At 37.4% G+C, this 15,854-nt stretch overlaps 1 protein-coding gene across 1 annotated transcript in view; it reads left to right on the top strand.

Annotated features, from left to right (window-relative positions):
• FAF1 (Fas associated factor 1) overlaps nt 1-15,854 on the top strand; it is a 506,936-nt gene that overhangs the window by 291,041 nt on the left and 200,041 nt on the right. Inside the window, exon 8 of the mRNA XM_025388444.1 lies at nt 6,949-7,035. Within this exon, the coding sequence (XP_025244229.1) occupies nt 6,949-7,035 (87 nt within the window). The remainder of the gene's footprint in view (nt 1-6,948; nt 7,036-15,854) is intronic.

The raw sequence follows: 15,854 nt of genomic DNA, 5'->3' as shown, positions 1-15,854 counted from the left end.
ATCATTTAGAAAGGCAATTGTCAAATTTCTTTATAGCCAAGTAAGAGTTGAAATAAGTTTTTAAAGTATGGTACAAAGCAAAACTAAGTTACAGTTATTAAAATGAAGAATTCATTTAGAGCCAAAAGATTTTTTAAAACTGCAGAATACAGTCAGTTCAAAGCCTGATTGAAAGCAACTTCATTTTTATAGATTTCTTGAAACACATCTTCATTGTTTTCTGGAAAGATAGTATTTGAGAAAAAGAAATGTCTCCAGTTACTGTTTTTATGAGGAGAGAATAGCTTGGTCTTTTTAATGGTTAATGAGAAGAAGTAATAGTTAAACACTTAGAGCATTGATTTCTGATTTGAATTCTCCAACACAGGCCAGCCCTGGGGCGGGGGGGGGGGAAGCTTGCTAATTAACATTTGATTACTGATGCCACCTTCTCATTCCCCTTGCACCATCCGGTTTCAAACGTTTTTTGTTCAGAAAGGATTTTAAGGAGGTTTTTAACTTGCATCTTAGTAAAACAAATCCATGTGCAACTGCAACGTGTATACAATAATTTTTAAAAGAGGAGAAAAAAAGGCCTTAAATATGAAGTATGTGTTCAGAACGCACTCTGAATCACTTCTGATTCAGAAGTGATTGCTTTCTTAACTATAAGCCTTTCAGAGCACCAGTGATTGCTAGGATACTGGAATTAAGCCTAGTTTGTATGCGTTATTTTGATTTAGCACACACACATACAAATAACTTATTTGCTCAATGCGGTTAAAACAAACTCTTAACCAGAACATCTGATAATGTGATGCACTGGGAGCTTAAGTTTGATATATTTAAAATTTGGTCTAAGCTCAGGTTTTAATATGAGCGGAGTCCTTTTTCTTCTAAGAATGATAAAAGAATGAGATGGATGGCTGTAGTTTCAGAGTACTTTTTTGTAAGGGCTGTACTATAAAGTGCCATAGTGTCTTAATTCAGAAAATCCAGAAACTAAAATGCTGATTACTGAACATTTTGTTTTTATATTTTGCAATAACAAAATGTTTGATACGTGAAGAATTGTGGGCCAGATTTCAAAAAATGTTAAATGTTGAGATAAATTAATAAAACTTGAAAACTATATCACTTAGTAGCATTCTGGCAAAATCATATAATCACTCTGATGACATTAGGTTGATAGAATAGTTTTCTGGGAAACCAGTATGACAGGCCTTATTTTTAAATGAGATCTCATAAGGGGAAAATATTAATTAGTGTTTTTTAAAAAGTGTAATAAAAGTAAATACTAAGACTCATCATGTAAAAAAACCACGAAAATGCTTATTATCTTTATTTCTCATGTGAAATTACTTGCCATTTTTCTTTTTGATGTCTCTGTTATATTTATCCTATTGTTTCTCCATTTTCTAGCATTAATGATTTTAAATTTTCTCTCATTACTTCCTCGTCTTGTATATATTTAGCACCTCTTTTCTTCTACCTAGGATTAAGTCTAGTATTTTCATGAAATAATAACATTTTGGATCTTTGAAAATCAGAAATGATCATGTTTTATTCTCTTCTAAGATGGAGTACGTGAGATCTCAGAAAGGCTCCACCAATTTTTCCACAGTAACAGTTGAGCAGAATGAGGATTAGAAATCTAGTTCTCTGGCTGGGTAAGGTAGCTCGCCTGTAATTCCAGCACTTTGGTAGGCTAAGGTGGGCAGATCATGAGGTCAGGAGTTCGAGACTAGCCTGGCCAACATGGTGAAACCCTGTCTCTACTAAAAATACAAAAATTAGCCGGTGTGGTGGCACACGCCTGTAATCCCAGCTACTCAGGAGGCTGAGGCAGGAGAATCACTTGAACCCAGGAGACAGAGTTGGCAGTGAGCCGAGAACCCACTGCACTCTGGCCTGGGCGACAGAGCAAGACTGTCTCAGCAAAAAAATAAAAATAAAAAATAAATAAATCTAGTTCTCTGCCTCAAGGTATGCTGCCACACCTCAAACTTTGTGACTTTTTTATTAGTTTGCTTTCACAAGAATAATATCTGAATGACATTTAAAATTCCCTAAAAGTTTTTCAATAGTTTGATTGATATTTAGCTCACAAGGAATGGTGTTTTATAACTGAGAATGTTATCTACTAAATTTTATATTTTTCAATTTAAATAGTTAAGAACAACTTATTTGAGACTAATCTGAGCTTCACGGTTTAACCTTTAGCAGAGCAACTTTTCCTAAGAATTACTTTCCTAAGAAATTCTGATGAAATTTAACTAAAAAATAAAACTGAAAATTTAAATGAATAAAAAAAAAAGTTAGTGGGAGATGAATATCTTATGAAGGTATTTTATAATTTTATACTGAGTAGGTTATAATGAAATAATCTTTTCACCAGTGCTGTGTTTAACATTGAAATTTCCACAGACATTGAGGAACTATGAAGTTTGAAGTAGAGATTATTACTTAGTTTTTCATATTAATTATACTATATAAACAGGTGTTTATTAGCAATGACAAATAAATAATAAGGAAACAAATCAGTAATTCTATACTATTAAAAGTTAATCTGATTTATATATTTCCTCAGTTGCAAACGACTGTCTTATCTGAAACAATATGGAAGAAATTAAACCATACCTTTAGAAAAACTTGAATGCAAATTAGAAAATCTGTTGTCAATGCAGAACTCTAGATCTAAATACAATATAGTTTGTGACGTAATTTTAATGTTCAGCTTGTAATCAAAGAATTTATTAAATTCCTTCTGAACTAATTGAAACATTTGCATAGTTTAGGAGTCTGAAATCTCATAGATTTAGAGCTTAATGTAAAACAAGAATTAAAGAGATTATGAAGGTTCAGCATGATCTTGAGCCAATGCTGATCAAAAACAAAAAATGTGTAAGATAAAAAAGCCCTTAGGAAATGTTACCCTGTGAAGTGCCACTTGTCCTTAACTGGAATTTAACACACTCTAAAGATGAAACTCCATCAGAAGCAGCACAATATTGGCAGCTGGTCATGCCAGCCACTGCAACCCAGCCTGTGTGTGTATGTTCTTTCTACTTCTTTAAAGTGCTCTCAAATCCCAAGTCAATCAATTAGTGTCCTTCCTCCTCTCTTTCTCACTTCTCTCTCCTCTTTCTTTCCCTATCATCTCTTTTTCTCTGTCTCTTTACCCTCCGTCTTCTCTCTCTCTTTCCTCCTTTTCCCTTTCCCCTTCTTCCTCCTTTTCTCCCTCTCCATTCCCCCTCCCTCTTTCTTCCTCTTATTTCTTCATCTTCCCTCCTCTGAAAGAACTGTGTCCTTCATCTGATCCATGATGACTTTAAATTCATCTGTATCATTTTATACAAAGCTGTATTTTATCATTTAGGTTTCCTAGAATACTAACTTTTTTCAGAATTGTTTTTATGTTTGTTTTGTGTACATTTTGGATTTCTTTCTTCTCTGCAGGATTATGATTTCAATTTTTTATTAAACATAATCATCAATAAAGAAAATGGAATTGTAATCTATTAGTAAAATCCCCACTGTTTTGATGCTTTTGCTATCTTATCACTTGTGCTTCATCCATATACTGATAACATCTACATATGTACAGCATTGGTATGCATGGAATTATTTTTGAACAACAAATTTGTTTTCAGTTAAATTGTTGTTTAGTGATTGTGGTTTAACATAAGATTCTTTTAGTTTAAACTCAGAATACTCTGTGAATTTAGCCTTTGCATTGGAACAATCAAACATTAGCCTAATATGCTTTACATGGGACTCTCTCAGCCAAGTTCTGTCTGCATTAGCCAGTTTATTCTATGACAAGTTGCTTAACAGATGTCATTCTGGGGAGAACAATGAAGCCAAATACTTGTGCAATGGCTAACATTACTCTAACTTTGATCACTTTTGTTCAGCACATCAGTCTGGCGTTGTGCTTTATACCAACATAACACTATAGCCAGGACGTGCTTTTCAGGCTTAGAATAGCAAAGGAATGTTATTCAATTTAGTGCAGTTACAGATGAGTTAATGAAAGAAGAAAATACTGTTTATTTCATAATACCTTATTGTTGTATTTTGGAATTAAGATGGAATTTAAAGAATCCCACTCCAAAGTTATTTGTTTGTATACTCATAGTATTTGTGTATACTTTACAATGCTAAAGTAGCTTTGCCGCCTTTCGAAAAGGATGTAAATATTTGTCCTGCTTTTTTTCAAAAATAACTGATAAAGTTTGTTATATCTAGATAACATAATCAAAAATAATTTCAAGAAATTACTTTAAAGTAATAATTTCTTAATTATTTTACGAAATAGTTTTAAGAAATTCTTTTGCCTTGAAGCCTAAAGACTCCTCATACTCCCTCTTCTAGCCTTCATCTTTTATTAATGTAACACTCTAGGTTTGTGGAACACTTTTCTTGTTAAGAACACTAATGTTTAAAAATAACAAAATAATAACAGCTAGTGAAAGTGGTTAGATGTTAACCCAATTACATTTGGTTAAATTGTTGGGTTGATAATGACGGATAAAAATTTCCAAACAATGTGACCAACTATAAACAAAATATTGCATGGTAGACTAGCCATTTGCTAAGAAACTCTAAAGAAAACCTGTTTGTTTGAATTGAGTACAGATCAAGCCATTCCCAAGCTCCTCAGATCTCGTTTACTAAGTCATTTTTCCACAGGTGTGAATTAGAGGTAGAAATAGAATGAGTTCTGTGTTTTTGTTTTATTTTTTGTTTCTCCTTTCCGTAGCGAACTTGTATCTCTATTTCACTGGAATGGTAACTTAGATGTGATTATGTATAAGAAAGGGTAATGTGAAAACAAAATGCTGTAATTGGACAACATGATACTTTAAGCTTCTGCATTTTTAAAACATAAATGCATGATGCTTGTTGAAGTATGAGAATCTATTGAAGTCTTTGGGTTTTGTTTTGTTTTTTGAGACAGGGTCTCACTGTGTCATCCAGAGTTCAGTGGCACAGTCATGGCTCACTGCTGCCTCGATCTGCTGGGCTCAAGGGATCTTCGCAGCTTGGCCTCCCAAAGGGTTGGGATTACAGGCGTGAGACACCATGCCTGGCCTCAAGTCTTAACATAGAACATATGATAGGGAGCATTTCAATCCTAACTTCATTTGATACAGTAGGATAATAGTGCCATAATTAACTTGAAGAATTAGTTAAAATGGATAATCTCTCCATTGTTATGATTCATTAATTTGTTTGTGAATAAAAACTAAAATAGAAAAGAAAACCTGAAGAGAGACATACTGCTTTTTTCTTTTTTTTTTTTTTTTTGAAACAAGGTCTTGCTCTGTCTGCCAGGTGGGAGTCCAGTGGCGTGATCATGGCTCACTGTATCCTTAACCTCTTGGACTCAAACAGGCGCCCCACCTCAGCTTCCTGTGTAGTGGGGACTACAGGCATGAGCCACCATGCCTAGCTAATGTTATTTTTTGGTAGAAATGGGATCTCACTATGTTGCCCAGGCTCATCTTGAACTCCTGAGCTCATGTGATCCTCCTACCTTGACCTCCTAAAGTGCTGGGATTACAGGTGTGAACCACTACACCCAGTAACACTTCTTTTATTTTTATTTTTATTATTTTCTTTTGAGACAGAGCCTCATACTGTTGCCCAGGCTGGAGTGCGGTGGCACAATCTCAGCTCACTGCAACCTCTGCCTCCTGGGTTCAAGCCATTCTCCTGCCTCAGCTTTTTGAGTAGCTGGGATTACAAGCACGTGCCACCACACCTGGCTAATTTTTATATTTTTTGTAAAGACAAGGTTTTGCTGTGTTGGCCAGGTTGGTCTTGAACTCCAGACCTCAAGTGATCCGCCCACCTCAGCCTCCCAAAGTGCTAGGATTACAGGTGTGAGCCACCACGCCCAGCCAACACTTCTTAATTACTGGCTGATGTAGAGTTTAACCTTCCAACACTTTATTCTGATAAGTTTACCTCCTTCCCTTTCAAAGTAGAAGGTATAATGTTGCATGTTGGGAAAAATAGTTTCTCAGCTTTAATGCATTTTTTGTATTTAATTTTCAGGAAGGGCCTATAGCTCTGATGTTAGTAAATATTACATGAAATAGTTTTTAGTTTGGATTGATTTCAAAAAAATAACCTGTGCTACTTTTTTTTTTTGGTCGGTGGTGGGGAGATAGAGTCTCACTCTGTTGCTCAGGCTGGAGTGCGGTGGCGCGATCTCAGCTCACTGCCACCTCTGCCTCCTGGATGCAAATGATTCTCCTGCCTCAGTCTCCCAAGTAGCTGGGATTATAGGAGCCACCACCACGCCTGGCTAATTTTTTGTATTTTTAGTTAAAGATGGGGTTTCACCATGTTGGCCAGACTGGTCTTGAACTCTTGACCTCAGGTGATCCACCTGCCTTGGCCTCCCAAAGTCCTAAGATTACAGGTGTGAGCCACTGTGCCTGGCCCTGTGCTCCTTTAATAAGAAGTTTCTATATCTTTGAAACTTACTTAAAAAATGTAAAGACAATTTTAGGTTTTTCCGCCCCTGCCCCACTTCCCTGTAATAAAACTACCCTTCACTATTCCACATAAAAACGAAATATGTTTTTGGTTTTGAATCATTGTACATTTTAACGATTAAATAAATTATAAAAATTCATAATTGTACTTTGCCCTTAGGGAACTGGGTGCCTGAAGTTTCCTGACTGAAAAGAAATGAAGCCAGCCAGGGGCTGAAAACAAGAGAGGAGGGATGTTTCTTAACTCTTACTTCATCTAGTCTTCATTGAGAATCTGCTTTTAAGTTTGGTTTTGTTCTTTTTTACAAAATTTTTTGACTTGGGTTTTTATAGTTTCAAATTCTTGTTTTGAATCTAGAAGAAAACAGGAAATACATTGTGTGTCTCATAAATTGATTGGAAACTATAAGTCATGTGAAAATTCTATTTTAATTGTCCTGTCTCTTTCTTTTCATAGGTAAAGAGAAATGTGTATGACCTTACAAGTATACCCGTTCGCCACCAATTGTGGGAGGGCTGGCCAACTTCTGCTACAGATGACTCAGTGAGTGACAGTCATATTTTCAGCTTTATATACTCCTTTCTCTTTTGCCACTTTCAGTCTATTTGGCTTTGATAATAAGCACAATCAAATGCATTGAGTCTTCCATTGAAAGAATTATCTAGCCAGGCACGGTGGCTCACGCCTCCCAGCACTTTGGGAGGTTGAGGTGGGTGGATCACCTGAGGTCAGGAGTTTGAGACCAACCTGGCCACCATGGTGAAACCCTATCTCTACTAAAAACACAAAAATTAGCTGGGCATGGTGGCAGGCACCTCTAATCCCACTACTCAGGAGGTCGAGGTAAGAGAATCACTTGAACCTGGGAGGTGAAGGTTGCAGTGGGCTGAGATTGCACCGTTGCACTCCAGCTTGGGTGACAAAAGTGAAACTCCATCTCAAAAAAAAAGGAAATAATTATCTAAACCAAACAATGTGAAAGTAAGAGAAGTTGTAATAATTTGAGTTCACTTTTGGAACAGATATCACAAGCCAAGCAGGTCAACGTTCTGTTGGTAATGTTACAGTTGTCAATGCAAGAATTTGATGCTGCTGGATTTGACTTAATTTTTTTCTTGATGAGAAGAATATATTCAGATACTACTAATGAAATGTTCAAGGCAAAAACATTTTCTTTCCTAAATTACAGATATTTCAAAATCAAGCCAATCATTGTATTTAATTTTAAAACTACCTTTTTCATAGTAGACTGACACTTAAAAGTTAATTTTTATAGTTAATATTAATAGCACTTTAATCTCAAACATACCCATAAATTTCGCTACTATTAAGAAGCTGGAAGAAAATAGCCTGTCATTTTTACCCTTATTATATTTTTTATAATGATTTTCCTATTGTAAATTTTTGAAGCCTTTCCTATCTCTTTTCATTTCCACTTATTGCTCTTTTCTGTGAGAGTAAATTTCACTATATAAGGAGGCCATCTGAAATTCAGTTTTGGCCACTTTTCCCCACAAACTTGCTTGTGTAACCAGATATCTAATTTTTTTAAAAAAGTAAAAGTGAAAATGAGAATGTTTCTGGAAATCTCAAGTTACTTCTAATTTTTAAAATAAATAGGGCTAAAAAGAAATTGGGACTTTATAAACATCTTGTAATGATCAATACTGAAATAATGATTATGCCTAAGAATTGAATTACCTTTCAATATTTTCTAGTAAATATTATATTTCTGCCTGGATAATAACTACAGTTCACTCCTCTTCCAGCACCACCACTATATATTTTAATATAAAATAATTCTTTGTGGAAGACAGAAAAGTTTTAAGACAATTTATGTAGATGCTACTTGAATCTAATTACAATGTAAACACTACGCCTTTAGAAAATGCTTTGTGCATTATGAAATTTTAAAAATCAGAAACTTTAATAATCAGAAAATAGCAAAACCTTTATTTTTGGTCAGGCACGGTGGCTCACACCTGTAATCCCAGCACTTTGGGAGGCCGAGGCCGGTGGATCACCTGAGGTCGGGAGTTTGTTTGTTTGTTTGTTTGTTTGTTTGTTTGTTTTTGCTCTGTTGCCCAGGCTGGAGTACAATGACACAATCTTGGCTCACTGCAACCTCTACCTTCTGTGTTCAAGCAGTTCTCCTGCCTCAGCCTCCCAAGTATCTGGGAGGTGCCCTCCGCCATGCCCGGGTAATTTTTGTAGTTTTAATAGAGATGAAGTTTCACCATGTAGGCCAGGCTGGTTTTGAACTCCTGACCTCAGGTGACCTGCCCGCCTTGGCCTCCCAAAGTGCTGAGATTACAGGCATGAGCCACTGTGCCTGGCCAAGGTCAGGAGTTTGAAACCAGCCTGGCCAACATGGTGAAACGCTGTCTCTAATAAAAATACAAAATTAGCTGGGCGTGGTGGCTTATGCCTGTAATCCCAGCTAGCTGCGGGCTAAAGCAGGAGAATCACTTGAACCTGGAAAGGGAGGTTGCAGTGAGCCGAGATTGTGCCATTGCACTCCACTGGGCAACAAGAGCAAAACTCCATCTGAAAAACAAAAACAAAAGCCCCTTTATTTTTAATAAACATTTCCAGAAAAAAAAAACTTTAGGTTTAGGTACTAAATTTGTTTCTAAAAAACTGATATTATAGTATATAATTAGAATTATTGGCTGGTCATCTACAGTTAAGGATAGGGATGTGTTTGTGGTTTTCTTCTGGTTTTTCTTTGTTGTTGTTTTTCTTGCTTGAGTGAGAAATTTGATGGAGAATATGCTACATTTATTTTTACAAAAATAAAAGAGTAATATTCATACATGATGGTCTACTGTTTACCTGAGGAGGCATGAAAAAAACAGAAATGTTCTTAGTATTGTCTAATAACTTATTCCAAGAAATAGTAATATTATAGAAGAAATAATTATATATATATAGAAGAAATAATTATATATATAGAAGAAATAGAAGAAAATAATTAAGACCTGAGCATATCATTAAATTCTCTGAGCTTTAATTTTCTCACTAATTTGCGGAACTATTATGAAGATAAGTGATAATATAAATACAGTACCTGGCTCATAGTAGACACTCGATAAATGAGTCAACATTATAATTAAGATAACTCCAAAAAAAGTGATCATAATTGCAGATTACAATTACAGGCAAGAATTGACTGATTTAAAGAAATGAAGTGGTGTCTGAGACTTGCTTCAGAATAACCCATGCGTGGCACAGTGAGTGAGGATAGAGCTAATTTAGATTAGGCATCTATCACTCATTGTTGAATCTGGATGATATGTATATTGGGTTTATTATACTGTTCTCTCAACCTTTGTATATGTTTGAAAATTTTCATAATACAAAGTTTAAAGCAAAAATAATTGTCTTGTTTAAGAGCAGGGACATAAGATAATAGAGAAACTCTGGAAATGTGAGACTTCACAGGGTTGAAAAAGCCAACTGCTTTTGCACCCCACCCTTTTAGAAACCAGAAATTGGCTTATCAGGTACAAGTTCCAAGAGTGGTAGGCAAAGTCGATGAAATATGATCAATTCTTCTGCCTGTAAAATAGTGCCTTATACATTTTAGGTGCTAATTCATTGAATTGAGTTGGCATGGTCTTTTATGAGACCCATGTTTTAATGGTTTTTATAACATTTAATTTTTTGCCAAAGAGTTGTCATGCAGTCTAATTACTATAGGAAAATATGGAAAGCAGCTAAAACTGTTTGTTTCCAAGACTGTAATACTACTTGGTGCTCTTAAGTCACAGCAAACACAAGAGGGAATCCCTATTAAGAGGCTTGATTCTTTTAGCCTCATTATTCCCATTTGCACCTTGTCCCAGAACCTGTGAAGTGGTGCCTGCCCACACCTCCCCAGAGCAAATGTTGCCGCATTGGCAGGATGTTGCCTTGAGCTTGCATGATTTGATACAACAAAGATGTTTAGGGCCAAGCTGCTTTTAACTGATGCCACAGCAGATTCACTAGCTCCAGTGCTTGAATTTAGCCAAAAATGGCTTATAACCAGTATTCTGAGGATATCATGGCCAAATAATATGTCATAAAACCTGTTTCATTAGGAGTATAAAAACTCATAATGCTGGTACTTGTAGTCTATATTTGTTGCAGGCAGTGGTGTTTTTATACTTATTGAAATCATTCAAGTGGAGGCATCTGCTACAAAACAAAATAGTCCTCAGCTTAGGGCATGAATTGGGTACAGCTGAGAAATGTCAGCTGTGTAAACAGCCTGAAATGTGTTACCAACAAAAATATAATTAATTTCTTTCCAAGACAGTGTGCCATAACTTAATACTTAGAATGGTTTAACTTTCAGAGAAAGCACCTGAACATTTGCTTCCTAGTGCCAGAGTAGAGGATTGATTATAAAGGTCATTAAAAGTAAGGTCATTTTGTACTTTTATTGCTCAGTTGAAGAAATTTGTGTAACTTTGAATATAGATAGCCTTAGATATCATTGGCTTCTATGAATTTATGAAAATACCGTAGATCAAGAAATTAATGGATTTGGGGTGATGAAAATATTCTAAAAATTAGATTATAGTAAAGGTCACACATCTCTAAAGTTTTAAACAATCATTGAATATTTAAAATGAGTGAATTTTATGGCATATAAATTATGCCTCAGTGAAGCTATTTTTTTAAAAAAAAAAGTTGATTAACTAGATTAAAATACTTTTTCACTTACATTTTTATCCTGCATGAGAAATACTTTGCAAAAGCACAAGAGGTGTTTTGTTCAGTATACTTCTCATTAACCTTTGACTCACCCAATAGGACAAAGAAATAGACCTCTTATAATCAATTCTTTTATAATCTTGAGTCTCTTATGAACCTAATAGACTTCAGTCTTGGGCATTTTCAGGCTACTCAGTGAAGTCAACAATCATTTACAACATTGTTGCCCACCTCCCTTCAGAGTTAACATATTTTCTTTGCTTGTGGTCATACTCTAATAGGGTGTGGAATACTGTATGAATTGTCAGTAACTCCATTCCTTTTGTACTCTTTCATCAGAAAAATAGGTATCTAAAGCTTCACCAGTGGGAAAATGTTTTCATGTTGTGACAGTTCAGCTGTGAGAACAAGGAGTTACAAGTAGGCAAAATCTCATTTTACACTTTAACAAGGAAACTCTTGGTTTCTAGAGAGGAGAAATAATTTTAACACCGTGAATTATGTTTAGACAGCAGTCAATATGAATACGTGTAGTTCTTTTTAAATTCCTGGATTTAATAAGCTTGCACAAAGAAAACTCTTTCAGTTTTTTTTGTTTGTTTGTTTTTATTTTTATTTTTATATTTTTTTTCGACAGAGTCTCTCGCTCTGTCACCTAGGGTGGAGTGCAGTGGTGAGATCTCAGCTGACTGCAACCTCTGCCTCCCAGGTTCAAGTGATTCTTATGCCTCATCCTACCAAGTAGCTGGGATTACAGGTGTGTACCACCATGCCCAGCTAATTTTTGTATTTTTAATAGAGACATGGTTTCGCCATGTTGGCCAGGCTGGTCTTGAACTCTTGGCCTCAAGTGATCCACCCGCCTCGGCTTCCCAAAGTGCTGGGATTACAAGCGTAAGCCACTGTGCCCAGCCAACTCTTTCAGTTTTAATACTTTTTTTTTTGAGACGGAGTTTTGCTCTTGTTGCCCAGGCTGGAGTGCAATGGCGCGATCTCGGCTCACCGCAACCTCCGCCTTCCGGATACAAATGATTCTCCTGCCTCAGCCTCCCAAGTTGCTGGGTTTACAGGCATGCGCCACAACGCCCGGCTAATTTTGTATTTTTAGTAGATACGGGGTTTCTCCATGTTGGTCAGGCTGGTCTTGAACTCCCGACCTCAGGTGATCCACCTGCCACGGCCTCCCAAAGTGCTGGAATTACAGGCATGAGCCACTGTGCCCAGCTTGATACTTTATTATTGTGCTTTTTTTTTTTTTTCTGTCTCTCTCTTTCCCTCTTTCTCAATCTCTCTTTTTTTTTTTTTTTTTGGACGGAGTCTCACTCTCTTACCCCCATTCTATGGCATGGTCTTGGCTCACTGCAACCTCCACCTCCTGGATTCAAGCAATTGTCCCTCCTCAGCCTCTCGAGTAACTAGGACTACAGGTGCATGCCATCATACCCAGCTAATTTTTTGTTGTTGTTGTATTTTTAGTAGAAACAGGGTTTCATAAGTTGGCCAGGCTGTTCTTGAACTCCTGACCTTGTGATCCACCTGCCTCGGCCTGCCAAAGTGCTGGGATTACAGATGTGAGGCACCACGCCTGGCCTTTTCTTTCATGATTACTAATGGTCTTCTGTATTTCTGTCATTGGCCACAAAATATTCACTCAGAATTTTAGAAACTAGGAATTTTAGAAGCAAAGCTCTTTGGGCATGTGTTAGGATTCAGAAAGCTAGTTATTAAATATTTTCACATTGAGAATGTGAGATAACTTACAAGTAAAACCATTACACAGTGCTTTTGTATAAAATAAAAAGAACTGGGCACAATGGCTCACGCCTGTAATCCAGCACTTTGGTAGGCCAAGATGGGTGGATCACCTGAGATTTGGAGTTCAAGACCATCCTGACCAACATGGAGAAACCCCATCTCTGCTAAAAATACAGAATTAGCTGGGTGTGTGGCGCATGCCTGTAATCCCAGCTACTTGTGAGGCTGAGGCAAGAGAATCATTTGAACTCGGAAGGCGGAGGTTGCAGTGAGTCGAGATTGCGCCATTGCACTCCAGCCTGGGCAACAAAAGCAAAACTCTGTCTCAAAAATAAAAAAATAAAATAAAATAATTAAAAATTAAAATAAATAAATACATAAAATAAAATAAAAACTACACACAGCCCTCTCCCCGCGCCACTCTTAAATAGAAATGAATCTGAAGGCTGGGCACAGTGGCTCACACTGTAATCCCAGCACTTTGGGAGGCCGAAGCAGGCGGATCACCAGGTCAGGAGTTCGAGACCAGTCTGGCCAACGTGTTGAAACCCTGTCTCTACTAAAGATACAAACAATTAGGGCCAAGTCCCCTAACTTTTGAGATGGAGTTTCGCTCTTGTTACCTAGGCTGCAGTGCAGTGACACGATCTCGGCTCACCGCAACCTCTGCCTCCCGGGTTCAAGCGATTCTTTTGCCTCAGCTTCCCGGGTAGCTGGGATTACAGGCATGTGCCACCACACCCAGCTGATTTTATATTTTTAGTTGAGCCGGGGTTTCTCCATGTTGGTCAGGCTGGTCTTGAACCCCCGACCTCAGGTGATCCGCCTGCCTCAACTTCCCAAAGTGCTGGGATTACAGGCATGAGCCACCTCACCCAGCCAAAATTAATATTTCTAAAGTACAACACGAATCACATTCAGCCTTGCTTACTTATTTTCAATGGTTCATTTATGCTGGCATTCAAAACCCTTCATTCTTTAGCCTGAAACTTCCCTTCCAGGTTTGTTTTCCCATACAGGCTCTGAGTAAATACTTGATAAATATTTGTTGAATGAATGATTGAATATTACACCATATGTGTCTCAGCTTTAGCTAAATACTTATCTTACTATTTTTCAAATATAGTTGGTACTCTCCCACTCTGTCATTTAATCATACTCTTCCTTCCACCTAGAATACCTACAATTATCTCCTTCCTTGAAGACCTTTTTTTTTTTTTTTTTTGAGATGAAGTTTCACTCTTGTCACCCAGGCTGGAGTGCAGTAGCGCGATCTCCGCTCACTGCAACCTCCATCTCCTGGGTTCGAGCGATTCTTCTACCTCAGACTCCTGAAAGCTGGGATTACAGGTGTGTGCCACCATGCCTTGCTAATTTTTGTATTATTAGTAGAGGCGGGGTTTCACTATGTGGGCCAGGCAGGTCTCTAACTCCTGACCTCAGGTTATCCACCCACCTCGGCCTCCCAAAGTGCCAGGATTAGAGGCATGAGCCACCGCGCCCAGCCAAGACCTTTCTTTAAGAAACCCTGCCTATGTCCTTCTTGCCATGCTACCTTCTCCAACCCTCTTAGAAATTCATTTATAGTTCTCTTCTTCTGCTTAAGCTTTTTTCACTTTTTTCTTTCTTCGTTCTTTGTTTCCTTCATTTCTCCCTTCCTTCCTCCTCTCTGGCTTCATCTGAGTCACCACAAGCAACTTAATGTCTGTGGATCGCAGTCTCTGTAACTGTCGAACAATAACTTGTAGAGTTATTGTGAAGATTAAAGAGTCAGTAGTTACAAGAATAGTTACTGCTAGGTTTATTTTAAAGATTGAAGTAGTATGTACTAGAAAGAATGCCTTAACATGGTTAACTTTTGGCTATTATAGTTTTTTATTTATTGTTTTAATCTATCCATTCACTTGACATTTGTGGAACAACTCTGTTAAAAGAAAACTTCAGACAAATTAAATTTAACAGAGTTTAATTGAACAAGAAAAAAAAATGATTTGCAAATTGGGCAGCCCCCAGATTCATAGCAGATTCAGAGAGACTCCAGGAATGCCTCGTGGTTAGAACAAATTTATAGACAAAAAAGGAAAGTGACGTACAGAAAGAAGCGAGGTACAGAAACAGCTGTATTGGTTACAGGTTGGCGTTTGCCTTATTTGGACACAGTTTGAACATTCAGCAGTGTATCAGTGGTTGAAGTATGGCTGCTGAGATTGGCCAAGGCTCAACTATTATTATAGGCATTTATTCATAAGTTAGGTTTTCAGTCTTGTCTACCTATTAAGTTAGGTTAGGCTTCCTCCACTAGGACTCAAATGTAGAAGTACGGAGCCCTAGGCTGGGCATGGTGGCTCATGCCTGTACTCCCAGCAGTTTGGGAGGCCGAGGCAGGTGGATTGCTTGAGACCAGGAGTTTGAGACCAGACTGGCCAAATTGGCGAAACCCTGTCTCTACTGAAAATACAAAAAAAATTAGCCGGGCGTGGTGGCTCACACCTGTGATCCCAGCTACTCAGGAGGCTGAGACACAAGAATTGCTTGAACCCGGGAAGCGGAGGTTGCAGTGAGCCAAGAGCGTGCCACTGTACTCCAGCCTGGGTGGCAGAGTGAGATTATGTCTCAAAAGAAAGAAGAATAAGAAGTACAGAGTCCTTCTCAGATCATATATTTAGTTCGCTTTAACAACTCGTATAGGCCAGTAACTGTGCTGGCCCTTAAAGTTGGAATGATAAGATCTTGCTTCTCAGAGATTGATGAGTTTAGTGGGAAACATATGTATGTAAACAATGACAACTGAAGTATACAAATGCAATGGGATCATAGAAGAGGGAACAACCAATTTTGCTTACAGTTAGTGGTAGTGAAAAAATGACTTCTCAGAGAAAGGGACATTTGATTATGTGTTAATT

Source organism: Theropithecus gelada, chromosome 1 (assembly GCF_003255815.1).
Source record: "Theropithecus gelada isolate Dixy chromosome 1, Tgel_1.0, whole genome shotgun sequence".
Lineage (NCBI taxonomy): Eukaryota > Metazoa > Chordata > Mammalia > Primates > Cercopithecidae > Theropithecus > Theropithecus gelada.
This window is presented reverse-complemented; position numbering and strand designations above follow the sequence as displayed.